Below are 21,187 nucleotides of genomic sequence, written 5' to 3' on the forward strand. Positions count from 1 at the left end.
TGATACGATACTCCGAGTTCTTCCTGTTGATTTTTATGTAATACACTGCATTTCCCTGTACTGTGCTTTCCACTGTTATTCATCTTGCAATGACTCAAACCTGCACAATATCTTTTTTTTCCCCTCTCCTTTACTAAATCACCTTATAAATTAATATTATTCAATATATATAATATTAGATATTTAGATTAGCCTGTATCCTTTGCGAAGTAATGAACAGAACAGTTTCTGTTGTCTTTTTGTCGGCCCTGAGCCTTTGTTTTGCGTTTAGTGAACTTGTTCATTGACTTTGGATATTGCCTTGTGTTTTGGATCTGCTGTTCCTTGGAAAATGCCTACCTGTGCTTGCATTCTACTCTCTGCCTCAATACGTGATAATGGGCCTTAGGGTTACATGCCTTTGTGTGTATCAAATCAAAGATGATCACTTGAAGGTCACACACTGCTGCTGAGGATATCTCTACATGGACAACCTGGAGATACAGTACATGGGATTGCTGTGGATGGTAGCACTTAGAAACCATGGAGATGGCTTTGGACTGTTTTGGACTCTTCATCAGTAAACAGCTGATAACTTCAAATAGTTTGACTTCAGGTTCTAACTAGAATTGGGAAAATGATATATAATCTGGTGTCACCCACATGAGGATGAGGATGAGGTTCCTCTCAAGGTCTTCATCATATCGTATCCTATACTGAATTTTTACATTATATATCGAGGCAATGTCCACTGTTAAAAGAGCTATGAATGAAACTGTTCAGTGGTGTAGATGTTGACTCTATATCAAAGAAAATGTGCCTGATGTTTTCAGACCTGCATGTTGACCCTAACAATGAGGTGATTCAAGCTTTTTAATTCAATTCAATTCAGTTAATTTGTATTGCGCCTTTTACAATGGACATTGTCTCTAAGCAGCTTTACAAAAGTAATAAAATAAAATAAAATAAATAAAATAGAAAATATAATTAATATATATATATATATATATATATATATATATATATATTTAAATTTTAGTTATTATTTTATCCCTATTTTATAAAAAGCTCCTGTGATATGAGGAAGAAACCTTGAGAGGAACTAGGCTCAGAATGGAACCCATTCTCATTTGGGTGACACTGGACAGTAAATAACGTCAATGTAACTAAATAATGTCCTTTCTACAACAGCAACCGAGGGCTCATAAGGAACTATTAGGTCAGTGTAATTCCTTGATGCCTTGTTGAAATGGGGGCGTGGTTGAGCACCGGGTTGTGAATGGATGGCAGAGCCGAGGAAACTAAAAGGCTGGACAGTCACGTGACTATGTTTATTCGTACTAATAATTATTTCTGTGTAAAACGATAAAAAGGGGAAGAAGTGAGAGCCGATAGGGAAGGATGAGCACGCAGAGCCATGTGTGTGTGTGTGTGTGTTAAATACTAGTTAAAGAGTGAAGCTAATAAAAATAATTTCCTCTTTCCTGAAGATTTCGAGTTATCTACACTTATATCTTACAGAGACCTAATGAATTGATATGTTATACAATTCTGACCCCACCTACTTGGTGTTTTGTTTAATTTTACATCTCCTGATATGATAAAGAAACTGATGTTTGTTTATTACCAGTACCTGTGATATTATCACTGACAACCTCCCTGCTTGTGAGCTGGTAAGTTATTCAGCTCCTTTAAGGATAGAGTTATTTTGTTAGCTACAGCAGGGAGTTTGCTCTTCATGAGCAGTATGCAATCTTATAGGCTGAGCAGACACACAGTGACAACTTTTTTTCAGGTTTGGACAAACCCTCTCCAAGTTCCTTCTGCCCTCCCTCTCCCTGTCAGTCACTCCCATTCACTTCAACAGAAATGAAACCAAAACTCACCCTTTCCGTGGTGTGTTTGTGTGTAAAACTGATTTAGCTGTCTGAAGGTTTCTTTTTTACTTTTTCGATTAACGTTATATAGCTCAAAGTTTATTTCATACACCCTCTTCTGTGTACGTGAGCAAAGTAAAATGGCAGAGACTAATATTTCAGTGGCTCAGGATCAGTTCAGCTGTCCAGTCTGTCTGGATTTACTCAAGGATCCAGTGACTATTCTCTGTGGACACAGTTTCTGTATGGTGTGTATAAATGACTGCTGGGATCAGGAGGATCAGCAGGGAGTCTATTGCTGTCCTCAGTGTAAAGAAACCTTCACTTCAAGACCTGCTATCAGTAAAAATGCCATTCTGGGTGAAGTTATGGAGAAACTAAAGAGAGAACTCCAAGCTACACTTCCTGTTCAGTGTTCAGCTGTAAATGAAGATGTGGAGTGTGATTCCTGTACTGGTGAAAAATCCAAAGCCATCAAGTCCTGCCTGGTGTGTCTGGCCTCTTTCTGTGAAGCTCATCTCCAGCCTCACTATAAATCTCCTGCCTTTAAGAAGCACAAGCTGGTGGAAGCCTCCAGCCGACTCCAGGAGCAGATCTGCTCTCAGCATGACAAACTGCTGGAGGTTTACTGTCGCACTGACCAGAGGTGTATCTGCATGTTGTGTACCATGGATGAACATAAAGGACATGATACAGTATCAGCTACAGCAGGACGAGCTGAGAAACTGGTAAAATAAATAAATACATAAATAAAATAAACTATATTGTAGTTGTACATATTGTTTTTCAGCACTAGAGATAATTTGCATATATATTTACAAAAAAATTGAGAAACGTAGAATATCCAGGCAAGGGATAAATACTACTGGGCAAAAAAGGGCATGAAGATTCAAAAATTGTAATCACACAGGGAAGACTAGTTAGTAGTGATGTTATACTGAGATGCTATTTGAGCTACAGTGCGTATATCAAGAAGGTAAAGTAGTTTGCAGTGAAGCTCCATATGACTTCCTGGTGGTAATGATATCATTCATTCAAGAGTGGGTCCAATTTCTCAAAGCCTCTATATAAACCAGTTAAACCACACTATTGTAGATTATGATTTTACACTTTTTAGGTGATTACGTGATTGACATATAAATGTTGCATATTATAATTACAGAGCCTGAATTATAGAGCTGATTGAGTCACATTCAAAATGTTACGTTAATTGCAAACTGGTGAACAGGCGCTTGAGAACACTGACCTCTTTTGGTCATAGAGAGCAGTGCAGATAATGACTGTTCCTTATCTCTTAGATTTTTAACTTCCATCACTTGGTTTCTCCCTTGGTTTATTTAGGAGCAGCTGTTGAAGATACAGAGAAAATGCCAACAGAGAATCTTGGATAGAGAGAAGAAGCATCAGGAGCTAACAGAAGCTGTGGAGTTTTATGGGGTGATGGATTCAGTCAGGATTCTGGAGATTTCCCTTCATTTAGAAACCATTTTAGATATCATTCTTATTCACACTGGGAAGTTAAGATATTTATAGTATAATTCTAGTCAATTATAATGTGTTGATTATTATGTTTCAGAGTACAGATTTACTTCAGTATGTTTTATTGTACTGCTAAAAGTGGTGTTTCTGATCTTAGTATTTCTTTCTAAGAAAGTTTTCATTCCTGTCTTTTCCCCCTGTATCTTCTAACAGCACTCTGCACAAAGAGCTGTACAGGAAACAGAAAGGATATTCGCTGAGCTGATTAAATCAATTGAAGGAAGATGTCGTAAGGTGACAGCACAGATCAGGGCTCAGGAGAAAACTGCAGTGAGTCGAGCTGAAGAAGTCATGACACAACTGGAGCAGGAGATTGCAGAGCTGAAGAGGAGAAATGATGAGCTGGAGCAGCTTTTATACACAGATACCATCCATTTCTTCCAGGTAACGACACAGTTTCTAAACTCAACAAACTACTTTTCCGAACATGTTGATTTATTTTCTATAAACGTCTGTCACAGGTTTATACAAATCCGATCATTCTGAAACATTATTATTCAGTGCTATTGTCACTGGTTCGTTGAGGGTTTGTGCATTATTTTTTGTTTTATTAACTTCAGTAGAAACATGATTTGCTATTTTTTATTTTATTAAATTAAATATTACACTGAAGACATTTGGGTTTGAGGTCAAAAGCTGTGCATAAGACGATAGGTAAGATATTCAGCTTCCATTTCCTGACATATATTTCTATATGTGTAAACCACTTAGACCCTGCCACCTTTTGTTTGAACCCAGCAATTTTTTTTTCAAATGATCAAAAATATTGGAACACATGACTGACAGGTTGACTGTTGCATATCCCCTTCTGAAGAGGATACTGACAAACATAAACTGAAATAAGTCACACTACTAGCCTGAAAATGTTGTTTAACATCTAGATGAAAGCTGAAATCTTGATCAATCGTCTGATCTCGAACCATAACGTCTTCAGTGTATCTACAAATTGATGTGCATTATGACAATGTCTTCATCTTTCATTTTCCATTGTAGAGTTTTCCGTCTCTCTTGGACACTCCTGAATCTGCAGACCTACACCCCATCGGGCTTAATCCTCTCCTCTCTCTTGAGGATGTAACAGCATTTGTGTCTGAACTGGCGGACAATGTGGAGATATTCTGCAATGAGTTCAAAATAATATCCAATGCAGGTACACTACTGGATTTTTTTCTGCTGAGAAATTTGAGATATCCACGCATTAGGATAAGTAATATTTCTGACTTGGGGTTAATGGAGTGAACTCCTGAGATTGAAGTAACCTTAAATTTTGAGAAACGGCTGTTGAACAGTGTATATAGTCTTAGGAGAAAAGGTTTTTCAAATGTGCTTAGGGTGGCTCATGGTTCAACTTTTTGAAGGGGTTCTTTGTGGAGTCTTCTGTGTAAGATAAACGGCCTAAAGGGATTTAGCAACTCCGGGGTTGGAGGATTGGTTCCTGCCTCCCCCATTTATATGTGGAGTTTTCATTTTCTCCCTATGCTTATGGGGTTTCCTCAGAATATTCCAGTTTCCTCCCTGCAGATTGCCATCTCTAAATTGTCCATAGTTTGTGAATGGGTATGTGATTTTGCTCTGTAATTGTTCAGCACCTGGGTGTCCATTACCTTGTGCCCCAAGTTCCCTGGGATGGACTCCAGATTGCTCAAGACCGTTTGTAGGATAAGGGTACATTATTATACTGTAATTTTTTAAATTGTGTTTCAATTGCAGTAAAAGAATTCCAGATTATTCCACTTCCTGAACCCAAAACCAGAGAAGAGTTTCTACAGTGTAAGTTTCTTTCTTTACACCACAAACACACACAGTATACTGTACAAGGTATATACAGGGACATGGATAGATCCATCTATAGACCATATTTGTATCGGTGTAATTTTAGGTTTACATTAATAATTCGCTTTTTTAAATTGTCTGATTGTGTGACATTTCGTAGTCATTTATAATATATAATATAAATTATTTTTTGACTAAACAAGACTAAATATTCCCTCCAAATTCCAATCAATCACAAAATACCAAGCATGTTCACAGTAAAGGTCATTTACATGTACTGAAGCCTACAAAACTCCATAAAAGGTGAAACACACAGGGAGCTAAAAATGACAAAATGACAACTAAATGATGAAGGTGTGTCTGCTAAGCGTGATATGTGCTAAATCTTTCCAGTGATCCAGTAATGAAGCTCAGCCCTTGAAGCACATAAGCTATCATAGATACACACTTGTCTTATATTTATGGCTTATTTTTTAATCATATTAAAATAAAAAAGATTTTTCCATCAGATGTTCATTAATTTAATCAGTGATTTCATCTTGACAGTGTATATAAACTTGCAGTAACTCATCATCACTTATACAATTTAAAGCCAAATAATCGACATTCACGTTACTGAGTCTCCTTATATGTAAATTTACACTAAACTCACTTATGCACAAAACATAAAACAAACTAAATTATTATGGAAGCAACTAAATATTCAAATATACCACATTTCATTTAAATGATCCTGTGAATAAAGTCTGAATTAATTTGTTCATATCCAGTTTGATAAAAAAAAAAAAAATGCCCCTTGTCTTTCATCTCCATCAGATTCCTGTGAGTTCACACTGGATCCCAACACAGTAAATAAACACCTCTGTCTGTCTGAGTGGAACACGGTGGTCACCTGCAGTGACACAGCACAACCATATTCTGTTCATCCAGACAGATTTGATTATTATCTCCAGGTGTTGTGTAGAGAGCGTGTATGTGGCCGCTGTTACTGGGAGGTGGAGTGGACTGGACGCCATGGTGTTTCCATAGCGGTGTCATATAAAACCATCAGCAGGAAAGGAAATGGTACAGAATGTTTGTTTGGGCGAAATGCTCAGTCCTGGAGATTGTTTTGCTATCCTTCCTGCTATTCCTTCAGACATATTAAAAAGGAAATTAAAATCCCAGTCATTCCCAGTTCCTCTAGAATAGGAGTGTATGTGGATCACAGGGCAGGAACTCTGTCCTTCTACAGTGTCTCAGACACCATGAAGCTACTCCACAGCATTCACACCACGTTCACTCAGCCTCTATACCCCGGGTTTGTCGTTTGCACAGGATCAACAATCAAACTGCAATTATAAAGTTAATTTATGATCTAAAATGTATGAGTATAATGGATGAGATTCTTAGGTTTTGATTCTAAGTGTTGCTTACAGACATACTGGGGATTTTTAATCACTTCTCAATTTTCCATCTGTTAACAAACATTTCTTTGCTGGATGTATATTGTGTACAGGAATGTGTTTACCAGGCCTTAAGAGGCAGTTTTATCTGTGCACTAACCTTTTTGGGAAGTCTTTGGAGGTCTATGGTTCTATGAAGGGTTCTACAGTTCAGTTGTACATTTATTTCTGATTCAACACTTGACTTTGACTTCACTATGATAACATTTTTATGTTTACGACATTTGGCATCCTGAGTGACTTACTATTTTTTCATTTATACAACAGAGCAGAGTTGGGTTAAGGGTCTTGCTCAGGGGCCCAGCAGGGGCAGCTTGGTGGTCCTGGGATTTGAATTCCACCTTCTGATCAGTTGTCCAAAGCCTTAACCACTGAGCTATCACCACTGTCATTTACCATTGATTTCTCTTTTGCTACACCACTTCAATTGTATAATTAAACCATGAAAACACTTAGAATCTGTATTGTCACGATACAGCTGCCGAGACATGCATTAATAATACTTTACCAAACAATCCAAATTGAGTAGAATATGCTGTAAATCTAAATTAATGGTCTTTAGATATGTTTTCCAGCACCATGACTATGTATATTTTGCTAAAATTAAGAGAAAGTAAAGAACTGTAGTTTTGCTGAGCAGAGTTTTCCTGTTTGATGACTTAATTTGGTCTCACAACACCATTTTATCATTGAAAGGGTCCTTACCAGCTGTATCCCTGCAAACATTGCGTCATGAAAACCACATAGTGACTGACCCCCTTCCACCCCTACTATAAACTTTTCCTCCCTCTGCCATACTGCAGAAGTTACCAAAATGTTCAGAGTAAGTCCACCAGATGATGGAACAAGCTTGTAGGACATTCATTAATAATGTTCTCATACCTACATCTCTTGAGATTAATGGGTACAACCCCATCACACACTAGCCACTTTAATCACAAAGCAATTGTTTACATTACTATACCACATAGGTACATACTCAGGAATGCCATCATGCACTGACCACCTAGAAAACAATAGTCACAAGGTGTAACAAGGTTAAAAAGAACATTTAACTTAAAAATTTTGATATGTGAATTCAATAAAAGAAGAAGGTCCTGGCTTCGAATCCTGGGTTTGAACAGGCAGGGGCCTTTCTGTGTGGAGTTTGCATGTTCTCCCCGTGCCTGTGTAGGTTTACTCAGGGTAGTCCAGTTTCCTCCCACAGCCAAAAAACATGTACATTAGGCTGATTGGTGATTCTAAATTGCCCATAGGAGTGATTGTGAGTGTGTGTGGTTGTCTGTCTATATATCTGGCCCTGTGATGGACTGGTGACCTGTCCATGGTGTACCCCTGCCTTTTGCCAAATGTATGCTGGGATTAGGAATTAAGCGGGTATAGACAATGGATGGATGGATGGTGTTCAATGGCCCCTTCCTGTGGCTAATTATGGTACTACAGACACTGTATTTGTCCCTTTTCTCTTAATGTTCTGCAGCAGATTTGTGTGGCACTGCTGTGGGTATGTTATTTTCTCTTCAGCTCATTACTGAATCTTTTATAAATGTCTGCAGTAACACTAATAATCTTCAGCCAACCTGGTTTGTACAAAATGATTTGTGTGTCACTGCTGAGAATAAATCAGAGAATGTGTAATTGTGTCTATCCACATACATTATGCTGGTTCTGTGATGCCTGTTACAATAATATTACAGCCTGGGCTGGATCTATAAGAGAGTGGTTGAAGCAAACTACTGCTGAACCAGATTGCAAACATCACATTGTTTCTAGGAATCCTCTCAGGATCAGGAATGTGGATTAAAAAAGAATACATTTCACTGATTAAAGGACTAAATATAATCATTTGAGTTTATATTTCTATTTTATGGCATGGTTTATGGTTTACTTTGATTTTTATCATTATTTCATGGTAAACAGTGTGGTGAATTCAAGAAAAATTTGCCTTTACAGAATATGGTCTTAGATATTCAGCCCTATGCAATAAAAACACACATGTCAAAGCCATGAGGGCCAGCCCGAAAGTCAACTTTTGGACAATGTGTCCATTTCACACCTTCCACTCAAAGACACAGATCTTGTGCTTTTAGGTCTATTAGAACCCTGCAGTGACTTGGACAGATTGTTACCTCATTCTTTTCTATGTGAACTGGTTTTTGAACATTATGGCTTCCTAGATTGTAAATGTTCAGCACTGTGAAACTGAGTCACATAGTTGAAGGTTTATAAGTTTCTTGCACATGGCTGGATTGTGTTATTTTTTATTGAAATTATTATTATTTTTATATCAGCAAGATTATACGTTGTTAACTGATATTCCTGTGTTTTGAATTAATGTATGATAATATCAATATCAGTACTGAGTGATTGAGTCCCCTGGGATGGACTCAAGGAAAAGCACTAGAGAAAATGGATGGATGGTTGGATGGATGGATGGATGGATGGATAAATATATAAATAGTCAGATAGATGGATGGATGGATGGATGGGTGGATAAATGGTCAGATGAATGGATGGATGGGTGGATTAATGGTCAGATGGATGGATGGATGGATGGATGGATAGATAGCAGTGTGCTCTGGTATAAGAGGGCTAAACCACGTGAGGGCTCATTTGATTCATCACACCATCCCATTATTGATTATTATCCTAGAATGACCCCAAGCTTTTATTTTATGTGTATAAAATAAACTGATGAAGAAACTGTTTAGCACTATGAAACTGAGTCCCATCAAGATTTATAAGATCGGAGCACTCAACTGGTTTTGTTATTTTTATTGATATTCATTTTTGTATTTTTATGAGATTTTTATGTTAGTTACATTGTCAACTGATATTCCTGTGTTTTTCAAAAATGTTTCTCAAAATCAATGTAGAGTGATTATTATTATTATTATTATTAAGACTCAGTCAATCAATCAATCAATCAATCAATTAATTAGTTATATATTATATAATATATAGCTAATCAATCTGAAATATGAATTACTTAAGATGTAATACATGTTGATTTGTGATAGAAAGAGGCAGCTATGGCCCATTACTTTTACCAGATATTTATTGTGAGAAGGTCAGATAGACAGATAGTTACACAGAGAACACTAGCAGTAGTGGAATTAACAATATGAGCTAATTAACTATATATCAAGTTAGGACAATAAGGAAAGGATAAACGTCTATGCATGAACAGTACAAATTCACAAGTAATATGGTACATGCAAAGTAAAAACAATTCCTGTGCTATAGGTTAAACAATCATAATAGCTCATCAAAAAAAGTTTCAAATAACTACTGAAAAAGTAAAATAATAAACAACAGCATTAATGAATAAACAATGCATTTAAACGTATACAAAACATGCACACTTGATACAGACTAGTTCATTATTCCCTCTGTATTACATCATGTTACATGGACATATATAATCTCCTCGATTTATTTATTTTACATACAGTTTATTGAGACCTGCTCTTGCATATGCCATTGCAGCATTAACTCTTTCCTCTGATTCAGGCTGAATTCTCCTCAGCTCTCTTAGTTTCTGAGGAGCTGAGTAGTTGAGTTTTCCAATTTCCTCAGCTCGAGGGATCAAGAAGTCGAGACACTGAACAATGAAAGTAGAGTCTGGCTTTAAAGCAATCTCAGACAGTTTCATGATGGCGTTGTAGGCTTTGTACGCAAGATCAGCTTTTTCCTTTTCCCTTTTGGTCAGTTCGTTTTTTAGTCTCTTCTCTATGTTTAATTTCTCCTCTTCCTGTTTCTTGTTGCATTCAATCTCCTTTCTGACATTTTCAAAGGACTCCGAGTCAAACTTTATATCTGATTCTGGTTTTCTGTTGCTTTCACATTGCTTTTTGAGATCATTGAAAGACACTGTGATCTGTGTGGCACGTGTAACATATTTCTTGTTCTCTCTGACATGTTTAGTGTAGTGACATTTACCTGTGCATACTGTGCAGTGGTCATTTTTCATGACATAACACCACCAAGCATCCGGGGCACTCCAGCAGCCATACTCATGACAGTTGTCCATACAGACAGAGCAACTGGTCACATTTCTGTCCCACCGTGAAGCATCGGCAGTGGAAACTTTTTCTTTGTGATATTTGGTGACTGTAAAAGTAAAGTTTTCATTTCTCTTAATCTTTTCTTGGTCTTCCCAAAGACCTTTCTGAATCTGAGCCAGTTCTTTACTTTTGCACTCTATAAACTCAATGCATTTTTGTAGATTAGAAATACAGGCTTCAAGTTGTTTGGACTGAATCAGTATGCTTTCAGTCTGCTCTAAGCTTTTTCTGTTCTGTTCTTTTAGGCAGGTGAAGAAGTATTTTAAACTGTCCGCTGTTAGATCCCAAGCTGCCTGGAGAACTCTGTTATACTCCAGTCTCCTTTCCTCAGTTTGATGATTGTTAAATAAGAAATGCTCAGGTTCATCTTTCTCATTTTTCCTACAGGGAATCCCTGCTGTCTTTATGACATTGAGAACATTATATGGAGACAATCCATCTGAGTGAGTGATAAATATGACAATATTGTTCTCTATGTCTTTACCAAATAAGGACAAAACTGTATCAAATATGTACAGCTGTCTATGAGAAAGCTGATTCTCAGACGCCTTGAGTACCAGACACACTGCATCAATTTCTTTCACTCCAGTGTCATTTCGAAACAGCTTGAAAAGATTCTCAGCGGTCTGTTTGTCATATTCTACTCCCCTGGTGTCTCCATAACCTGGAGTGTCAATGATAGTAAGACAGGTTGGGTTGTCTGGGGCAAACACCTCATACACAGTGATTTCAGTTGTTTGACTTTTTGACTGATCTGACATTTGATTATCTCCTCCCTCTTCTGTAATCTCAAACCACACTTCATCTGTAAACTTCACCCCGAGTATATGATTTACCACGGCGTTGATCAGAGTAGTTTTGCCTGTTCCAGTTTCTCCTACCATCAGTAGGATTTTGTTTTGCATATTGACACATCGCTGTCCAAATGTCCATTTTCTCACTGAGCCATCTTCATAAAGATTACTTCTGGTTGTGAGGAGACGATATCGTGAAGGTGGACCTTTAGTGATTAATTCACTCTTATGTATTAAATCACGTACAACCACTGATGTCTCTTGAGATCTATTAAATTCAATGACAGATAAAGATCTGGTTTAATGTCATGAGAATTTATGTTTAAGAAGATCATCAATCATTTTAAAACATATGTTTGAACAAGTAAAAATAGATGTAAAATACTGTACATTACTTCGAATACAAAATGCAGTCATTTGTGGCATTAACCAGTGCAGAGGATGATATTTTTGAAACAAAAAAAATATATTTTTTAGAAAACAATTTAGTTTGCCATTTGAGTAAAGAATTCCACTTACCCTGTAGCCATAATGGTAGCTTGATAACCACAAATGTATCAGAAATTTCCGTTACAACTGCATGACCTGTTAATGAAATGTAGAATTTTATCGAAATGCTGCTACTGTAGAAAATTCCTCTTTCCCTCTTTCCCCCTTATTTATTTATTTATTTTATTAATTTATTCCTTTATTGGGTTAAAATTTTTTTATTAAAAATGCAGTAAATTGTATTATTTTATCTTGGGCCATTTATACATTTTGCCTGTTTTATCTGTTTATATATATTTTTCTTGATTTCTAGCAATAGATATTTGGTTGATTTTGATATTATTTCAAAATATTTAAAGACCTTTATATGGCATACAGTAGTACACAATAATATCTTTCTTTGTATCAGTCTTCTAAGGGTTGGCTCTGCCTTGATTCAGACAGAGGTGGAGTGATCAATACAGAATTTTTCCCCATTTCAGCCAATATTAATTTAACTGAGCAATGGAGTCGAGTGTTCCTGGAAAATTCTACTTCTAGCTAACTAACCCAATAAGTAGAAGTTGTTCCAAGTTCTAAAGAATGACAACTGTCAAATTGCTGTCGAATATGAGCTAGAGGGCTGATGCCACACAGCACAATCAAAACAACAGAAGAAGAAAAAGATAAAGAAGAAAATTCAAGAGATTCAAGCATTGATTGGTCCACAAGTAGCTTTTTTCCTTGTTCTTACAATATAAATTGAGTTCTTAAAACTTATTAATCTTCTTATTGTAGAAAATTATGTATCTTATTCAGTTTTACTTATTTGAATAAAACCAAATGCAGGTAGAGCATGGGACCCGTCCTTGTGATGGTACCTCATGAAAGTGACTGTGGCACGCTCCTTCCTTCCATAATGCTAGGGTCATCTCCTTGCGCAAAACAGAATAACCCCCCCAATAGGGTTACTCTGTCTTCTTCTGAAAATGCTCCTTAGAATGTTTAACTTCACAGGGATATTGTGAAAATTCCACCCTCCTGGCATGAAGCAGAAATAATACCTAGTCCAAAACCTAGCAATTTTGCACCTTGCACTGTTGCACTTTTTGTCTTGCACTGTTTGCACTAGGTTGCACACATTGCACTTTATGTGGCTAGAACAATTTACTTTCAGTCCTTAGCTCTGTGTTGTTTTATGTAGCTCTGTGTTGTTGTTTTATATAGCATGAGGGTCCTGGAGAAACGTCGTTTCATTTCACGGTGTACTGTGCCATCTACATATTGTTGAAATGACAACAAAAGCTTCTTGACTCTGCTTGACTTTTGACTATCTTGACTCACTCTGTCACTGTAATATTTTATCTGTAACACGTTTTAAAATCGAAATAGACTGCACTGCAAAAGTCACTGGTTCCAACATTCACTGTAGTTTATAAATAGTGATATTTTCTTCGATGGAATTTGTATCACTCATTTGATATATATGAAAACGTTTTTAGTTAAGTAAATCCAAATCTAGATTTAAGAGTTCTACAAAAGCTGAACCTTAAGCATCTTATTTAGTTTTACCTTTGATTAACTAAGATTTTACTACAAAATTATACATGTAAACATGTGTAAATTTGATATTACTCTACCTGATCTGTAAAAATCTCCTTAAGGAGCAAGACAAACAGGAAGAATTTTGAGGTCACCTGATGAGGGAGTCACACCTGAGTGGCAAAACCCAGCCAATAAACATCACTGAGTAATCTGTAACTAGGCGTAAAAACACAGAGACGATCATGTGACTCTGTTTTTTTTCAGGATTTTCAGTTCTCTGCACTCTTCAGTAAGGACATCTTTACAAATCAGGTACAGTCAAATCAAATTCACTTACATTTTCATGTATAATCTGAGGTTAAAGCTTTTTTTTAATGATGCATTTTTAACAGTTGTTTTACCATTGTATTTATTTGGTTTGATTTAAATAAATAAAACTGGAGAACATACATAACTTTCTAAAATAATAAGAAAAAATAGTTATAGGTACTCAATATATAAGAGCAGAGTGAATAAGAATAACAGTTATTTGTGGATCAGACAATGCTTGAATCTCATGAATCTTGAATTTTCTTCTTCTTCTTCTTCTTCTTCTTCTTCTTCTTCTTCTGTTTTTTATCACACCAACCCTCTATCTCATATTTCACAAAAATTCACAGTTGTCTTTCTTCAGAATTTGGAAAATATGGCATACTTTTTGGGTTAGTTGCAAAAAATATCCAAAACCTAAACATGCCTTAACTTTGATTGGATTGTTGCACTGTGTTAAATATGGGGAAAACCAAAAGAAAGAAAGAAAGAAAGAAAGAAACAAATAAAAATCTGTCTTTGTGTGGTTGTAGAGCATGTTTAGTGACTTAGTGAGTTTAGTGGCTAAATCAACAAGCTGGAAGTAGAATTTTCCAGAAACACTCGACTTCAGTACTCAGTTTTTTTGTTTTTAAGACAACTGAAATAAATGCTGCTGGTATTTCAGGTGTCCCATGTTACATTTTCAACAACATTGATAACAATCTTAACAATTTCAACAATATCTCTATTCAGGTACGAATGTAGCAATAAATATTATATTGCTAGTTTGTATCTGAATAGAGATAAAAGATCATGAGCGTCATAGCAACCGCGACTTCCCGTTTTGCCCCGACTACTACCTTCTCCTCCTTTTTTTCTCCTCCACGATTACTAACTCCACTCACCTCCGTGCACGGCATCATCTACCTCCAGCTCCGGCTCACAGTCTCCTCCGTAAAGCTGAGTATTCTCCACTCTCCCTCTTTCCACCCGTTTTCTGTTTTCAATAAACTTAATACTCCATTGCCGGTTCTCCTCTGGTGTTTTTGTGACAGAAGACCAGACCGTAAAACAGTATGGACCCAACAGCCGCTGACACCATCCGCCAGCTGGTCAGTGCGCTGCAGGGAGTGCTCCCCGCGTTACAGGAAGCCACCGCTTCTCAGCCCGCTACCACTACGGTTCCCACCGCATTTCAGCCCGCGACTGCTGCTGACTCTACCGCGGCTGCGCGTCCACCGCCGAACCCGGAAGTGGCATACCTCTCCGGCACAATGGCCACGCCCTCCTCCTATTCTGGTTCGGCAGAGGATTGCAGTGATTTCCTGCTTCAGTGTCAACTAGCCATGGAGATGCAACCCCACTGCTTTCCCACCGACAGGGCAAAGTTTGCATTCATCATCTCGCTTCTGACTGGGAAAGCACTCCGCTGGGCTGATTCCCTCTGGCAGCAGAACAGCCCAGTTCTTCAGTCCGTTGATGCTTTCGTCTCACTTCAGAGAGGTCTTTGGCAAACTCTTATGGGATACGAGTGCGGGAGAGCAACTCTACCACCTGAAACAAGGTACACGCTCCATTAATGACTATACTCTGCATTTCCGCACTCTAGCTGCTGCCAGTGGGTGGGATGAACGCACCCTGCTAACCACCTATCACCAGGGACTCGAGCCCGGGGTTCGTCTGCAGCTCGCCACCGTGGATGACTCCATAGGGCTGGAAAGCTTCATTCAACCTGCCACTCGAGTCTCTGAACGACAGAAGCTTTGCCTGGCGGAGCCAAGGTTGTCACTCCCATCACCCGTCCATCGCCATCCCAAGACCTCTCCCTCATCCACCTCTCTAGAACCAGCAATGGAACCCATGCAAGTGGAACACTCCAGGCTTTCACCCTCTGAGAAAACGCCAGCTAACCCAGGGTCTCTGCCTCTACTGCGGCCAACCGGGACATGCATTGTCTGCATGTCCCACATGCCCAGTACGCCCCGCGGTGAGTACTATAACTTATTTCTCTACTCATTTAAAACCACTCACCACGCCTGTAGAACTGATTTGCGGCTCCTCTCCCATTACAGCTCAGACTCTGGATCAGCCGGCAACTTCATCTCTGCCGACCTTTGCCACCAGTTGGGCCTCAAGAAGAGCCCTAACCCCGTCCACTACCGCATCCACTCAATCACCGGTAGCCCCCTAGGGCGGGGGACAGTGTGCTCCTTCGTGGGGCCAATCCACATTAGGATTGGCTTTCTTCACTCGGAGAACAGTTATTTCCTGGTTCTAGAGCGGCCCACTTCGGAGATAATCCTTGGACGGCCCTGGCTTATGGCGCACTCCCCTACCATTTCCACTGGAGAGGTTCTGAAGTGGGGAGAACACTGCGTCAATCATTGTTTTCCTAACCTCCCGCTTCAGGTTCCCAAAACTCCCTCCTTATCCCTACAATCCACATCCATTGAGAGCCCGCACCAAAAACAGCTTCCTTCCATTCCTCCCCAATACTTGGACTACCAAGACGTGCTTTGTCTGCGCAAGGCTTCCGAGCTTCCCCCACATCGACCCTGGGATTGTTGTATTGATCTCCTTCCTGATGCCCCCATGCCATGAGGCAAAATATACTCCCTGTCCCTGCCGGAACACCAGGCCATGGAGGACTACATTTGAGAGGCCTAAAGCAAGGATATATCCGTCCTTCTAAGTCCCCGGCTGCCTCAAGCTTTTTCTTCATGGCCAAGAAGGACGGAGTACTCCGTCCTTGTATTGTATTGTATTGTATTGTATTGTCCTTGTCCTCTCAGAGCATGTCATCTACCATCTGGCAAACTTATCCCATTGCCCACTCCTCAACGCCCCTGGTCACACCTAGGAGTGGACTTTATCACTGACCTGCCAGGCTCTGAAGGTTACACCTGCCTCCTGGTGGCAGTGGACCAGTTCTCCAAGGCCTGCCGCCTCATCCCTCTTAAAGGCCTCCCCACAGCCTTGGAAACCGCAGAAGGTCTGTTCCAGCATGTCTTTTGGAACTTTGGGATCCCCGAAGATATTGTGTCCGATAGGGCACCTCAGTTTGTCACGTGTCTGGAAGGCCTTCTTCAGTCACCTGGGTGTGACCACTAGCCTGACTTCTGGATATCACCCACAGTCCAACGGCCAAACCGAGCGTAAAATCCAGATCATCAGTCGCTACCTACGTACCTTCTGCCACCACCAGCAACTCTCCTGGCATCGCTACCTCCCGTGGGCCGAGTATGCACAGAACTCCCTGCGTCAATCCACCACCGGCCTCACCCCTTTCCAGTGCATACTCTGATTCCAGCCTCCATTGTTTCCCTGGTCCGACGAACCTTCCACAGTCCCCTCAGTCCAACATTGGTTCCAGGAAAGTGAGAGTCTGGAACTCCACCCACCAGAGATTACAACAGGCCATCCGGCGCCATAAGCGGGCAGTGGACACCCGGAGGGAGGAAGCGCCAAATTACCAACCTGGACAGAAGGTGTGGCTCTCAACAAGAGACCTGCAATTACGTCTCCCCTGCAGGAAGCTCAGCCCCAAATACATCGGCCCGTTCCTCATCTCCCGTCTCATCAACCCGGTTACAGTGCAACTCCAACTTCCATCACACTACAAAATTCACCCCACATTCCATGTATCTTTACTTAAGCCTTATGTCTCACCTGTCTCTCCTTCTCCCTCCACAGAATCCAGCAATGCAGTAGATCCCCCTCTCCCTCCGGTGGTCGAGGATGACTGTCTATACGGTGAAGGAGATCCTGAGGTCCCGGTGTCGTGGTGGTCACCTCGAGTACCTAGTCGACTGGGAGGGGTATGGTCCAGAAGAAAGGTCATGGGTCCCTCGTGATATCTTGGACCTCAACCTCCTCACAGACTTCCACACCCGTCACCCAGAACACCCCGCTCCGCATGCTAGAGGCTGTCCGCCGCGATGCCGAAGACCTCGGTCCTCAGGAGCGGACCGTGGAGGGGGGGTTCTGTCACGGGCACGCCGGACCCGACCACGCACCAGCGCACTCGAATATTGAGTTCACCTGCACCTCATTAGTTTCTTTCCTCCTCTCCCCTATTTAAGAGCACTCTCTCCACTTCCCCATCTGGTCTCGTTTAGACACCGACTCTATAGCGCTGACATTCGTGAGCTTTAGCATCATAGCTACTTCCTGTTTTGCCCCGACTACTACCTTCTCCTCCTTTTTTTCTCCTCCACGATTACTAACTCAACTCGCCTCAGTTGTGATGGAAGACATTTATGGTAATTAAACTAACATTATGGCTACAGGGTAAGTAATTTTCTATACTCAAATGATCATGTTGAAAAAAAATGAAATGGTTTTTAAGGAAAATGCCAGATGCCAACCAGATGTTGGTAGATGCCAACATTTTACATCTTGTCCAGCCTTAAGTTTTTAAATGATTGAGGATATTTTAAGCATAAATTCTCATGGCATCTAACCAGATTTTTTTTTTTTTATCTGTCATTAGATTTAACAGATCTCAAGACTTCACTGTCTGTACATGATTTAATCCAGAAGAGTAAATTAATCAGTGAAGGTCCAACTGCACAATATCGTCTCCTCACAACCAGAAGTAATCTTGAAAAAGACGGCTCAGTAAGAAAATGGACCTTTGGACAGAGACATCAATATGCAAAACAAAATACTACTGAGGGTAGGTGTAACTAGAACAGGCAAAACTACTCTGGTCAATGCAATGGTAAATTATATACTAAGCATCTAATATCAAGTTTGACACAAGGTCCTTTGAAAATATCAGAAAGGAGTTTGAAAGCAACAAGAAACAGGAAAAGGAGAACACAAGCGTAGAGAAGAGACTGAAGGAAGAATTGTCCGAGACTGAAAAGGAAAAAGCTGAGCTGCTGGAAGAATCCTACATCATAATCATGAAACTGTGAGATTGCTTTAAAGCCAGATTCTGCTTTCATTGTTCAGTCTCTCGACGACTTGATACCTCAAGCTGAGGAAACTAGAAAATTCAGCTGTGCTAAGAAACTAAGAGAGCTGAGGAAAATTCACCATGAATCAGAGGAGAGTTAAAGCTGTTATGGCATATACAAGAGCAGGTTTCATAACCTGACAAAAAGTAAATAAACAAATTCAGGAGATTGAATAAGGCCATGTAACATGATGTAACACAGAGGTAATAATAAACATATCTGTATCAAATGTGTATATTTATATTCAATTAAAATGCATTGTTTATTCATTAATGCTATTGTTTAATATTTGACTTTGTTTTGGTAGTCATTTAAAAATGTTTTTTGATGAGCCATTATGATAGTTTAACATATATCAGTTGAATTTTTTACTTTACGTGTACCATATTACTTGTGAATTTGAACTGTTCATGCATAAATGTTTATCCTTTTCATTTAACTTGATTTAGTGAATTAGCTCATATTGTTGATTCCATACTGCTAGTTCTGTGGCACTATCTGTCTATCTGATCTTCCAAAGTAAATATCTGGCAAAGGCACTGGGCCTGAGTCAACTCTAACACAAATCAACATGTATTGTATCTTCAGTAATTCAAACTTCAAATTAATTAATTAATAATAATAATAATCACTCTACATTGATTTTGAGAAACATGATGGAAAACACAGGATTACCAGTAGACAATGTAACATCCTGATAATATAAAAAATAATAAAAATACCATAATGAATTTCAATAAAAATAACACAACCAGTTGTGTGCTCCGATCTAATGAACCTTGATGTGACTCAGTTTCATAGGGCTAAACAGATTCTTCGACATTTTATTTTATGCCCTTGAAATAAAAGGCTTGGGGTCATTCTAGGAAAATAGTCAATAACTGGATGGTGTAAAGAAGCAACTCCTCAGGTGTTTTAGTCCTCTTATACCAAAGCAAACTGCCATACTCAGTGCAGCTTATACCATCCAAGAGAAAGACCTATGACTTGTTGACCCACCAGCTATTGAACCATTTATATACAACAAAAACCACAGACATACACTGGAACACACACACACACAAAATAAGAAACTAAGATTGTGTGATACTGATTGATCTCTCTTTCATCTTCCCTTTATGACCCCATGCATGACTCAAGCTCAGACAAAATAAAATGAATCTTAGACAAAATAAACAAATCTAGAATGCTTTATTTACTAATAAGGAATGCTTCTATATAGGTGCTGTAGATTGCAGTACCCTAGTTGTCTTTTTGCTAAAATCAGGAGTGCTCCTTTCAGTAGGTCAGATGTGTTGCCAAAAGGTAGGTAGATATTGTATTTGTATTTATAGGCAGGCTGCTTTGAACTCGGGACTTATCCGGCATGAAATAAGATGAGAATTCAGCAATTACACTGTTTTTGGATCAAGAAAAAATCTGTAAATAACTGATATTTACCAGTACTGGAATTTGACATTAACTGGAAAATCTTTCTCTTTCCATAAACAGTGAGTGTAGAGTGAATGTCATTAAAAACCACTGCAGTGCAACAGAAAATGTGTGAATACCTTCAACATACACAAAAACAGTGTAGATGGAAGACTGGAAATGATACTGGAGTGAAAAAACCCAGGTTACTTGTGTTTCTTTCAAATGTAGAAAGATGCATGTTAAGAAAAATCAACAGCATTCTTCAGTTGTTTTGCCACTCATCTAGTCGCACTGCAAAATATCTAAGATTATTAATCCTAATTAACATTTTCACTCATTTTAAGTGTTACATTCTTTAATCTTTAATCTAATAATTCCATAATCTAATAATCTAATCATCTTATTTTCCAATTAATGTCAAATTCCAGTAATTATTAAGTAAGTATTCAAATACAGTGCAATCACCAAATTCTCATCTTATTTCATGCTGGATAAATCCCACACCAATATGCCAGATTGTCCTCAAGATGGCAGCGTTGTTCAGTTCAGTGACCTGAAGACCACAATTAAACAACTTCGTTAAAAGTTTGGGAAATGTAATTTAGAGCTTAGAAATAAGTAAATCTCTTAGAGCATATACACTGGATATATATAAAATAACCATATTTGGTTCCTTTGCAGCATGAAATAAAGACGGACAATTTTTATCTAGCTTTATTTTCCATCAGTGCAACTTATACCCTCCAAGTGACAGATATAATAAAACACGTCAGAAAAATAAATAAATAAATAAATAAATAAATAAATAAACAGAATCTATAAAGGATCACCTCCTTGTGTCAGTTTTTTGTTCAACCACCATTTCCTTTAATTACAGCCTTTAGTCTGTTGGTATACGTCTCTACCAACTTCTACACTTTGCAAGATTTGCCAACTCTTCTTTGCATAACTGCTCAAGTTCAGTTAATTTTGATGGTGGACTGCAGTTTTCCAGTCATTCCACAGATTTTCAATGAGGTTTATGTCTGGACT

General features: G+C 38.8%; 3 protein-coding genes across 10 annotated transcripts; 2 read left to right on the forward strand and 1 right to left on the reverse strand.

Moving 5' to 3' along the window:
* Positions 1-1,859: 1,859 nt before the first annotated feature.
* LOC131356706 (tripartite motif-containing protein 16-like) lies at positions 1,860-8,964 on the forward strand. Its single transcript, XM_058395887.1, has 6 exons — positions 1,860-2,584; positions 3,198-3,293; positions 3,549-3,779; positions 4,389-4,545; positions 5,106-5,165; positions 5,985-8,964. Exons 1-6 carry the CDS (start codon positions 1,997-1,999, stop codon positions 6,509-6,511), a joined length of 1,659 nt encoding a protein of 552 aa, XP_058251870.1. The 5' UTR covers positions 1,860-1,996; the 3' UTR covers positions 6,512-8,964.
* A 704-nt stretch (positions 8,965-9,668) lies between these two features.
* Positions 9,669-14,819, reverse strand: LOC131356702 (uncharacterized). Of its 3 annotated transcripts, none has more exons than XM_058395881.1 (3): positions 14,684-14,819; positions 11,994-12,059; positions 9,669-11,742 (listed from the first exon to the last, which is right to left on the reverse strand). In XM_058395881.1, the coding sequence occupies exons 2-3, from the start codon at positions 12,002-12,004 to the stop codon at positions 10,053-10,055; spliced, it is 1,701 nt and encodes a 566-aa protein (XP_058251864.1). In that variant the 5' UTR covers positions 12,005-12,059; positions 14,684-14,819; the 3' UTR covers positions 9,669-10,052. The 3 variants fall into 3 exon arrangements, with proteins under 3 accessions (XP_058251864.1, XP_058251865.1, XP_058251866.1); XM_058395882.1 differs by lacking the exon at positions 14,684-14,819 and adding an exon at positions 13,583-13,639; XM_058395883.1 differs by lacking the exon at positions 14,684-14,819 and adding an exon at positions 12,824-13,518.
* A 35-nt stretch (positions 14,820-14,854) lies between these two features.
* Positions 14,855-19,822, forward strand: LOC131356711 (uncharacterized). Of its 6 annotated transcripts, none has more exons than XR_009205056.1 (3): positions 14,995-15,765; positions 17,472-18,456; positions 18,562-19,820. XR_009205056.1 is itself a non-coding variant. In XM_058395896.1 (2 exons), exons 1-2 carry the CDS (start codon positions 14,855-14,857, stop codon positions 17,518-17,520), a joined length of 537 nt encoding a protein of 178 aa, XP_058251879.1. In that variant the 3' UTR covers positions 17,521-19,822. The 6 variants fall into 6 exon arrangements, 3 of the variants coding, with proteins under 3 accessions (XP_058251879.1, XP_058251877.1, XP_058251878.1); XR_009205055.1 differs by having other exon boundaries at positions 17,472-18,068; positions 18,271-19,818; XR_009205057.1 differs by adding an exon at positions 15,851-17,365 and having other exon boundaries at positions 17,472-19,815.
* The last annotated feature ends 1,365 nt before the right edge of the window (positions 19,823-21,187 follow it).

Source organism: Hemibagrus wyckioides, linkage group LG07 (genome assembly GCF_019097595.1).
Source record: "Hemibagrus wyckioides isolate EC202008001 linkage group LG07, SWU_Hwy_1.0, whole genome shotgun sequence".
In the NCBI taxonomy this organism is placed as follows: Eukaryota; Metazoa; Chordata; class Actinopteri; order Siluriformes; family Bagridae; genus Hemibagrus; species Hemibagrus wyckioides.

Coding starts and splice junctions, on each gene's coding strand:
- LOC131356706 (XM_058395887.1), top strand. CDS start 1,997: ATGGCAGAGACTAATATTTCAGTGGCTCAGGATCAGTTCAGCTGTCCA. Junction 3,780..4,388: donor ATACCATCCATTTCTTCCAG/GTAACGACACAG, acceptor TTTCCATTGTAG/AGTTTTCCGTCTCTCTTGGA. Junction 5,166..5,984: donor CAGAGAAGAGTTTCTACAGT/GTAAGTTTCTTT, acceptor CATCTCCATCAG/ATTCCTGTGAGTTCACACTG.
- LOC131356711 (XM_058395894.1), top strand. CDS start 15,258: ATGCTTTCGTCTCACTTCAGAGAGGTCTTTGGCAAACTCTTATGGGAT. Junction 15,766..17,471: donor CATGCCCAGTACGCCCCGCG/GTGAGTACTATA, acceptor CTCCCTCCACAG/AATCCAGCAATGCAGTAGAT.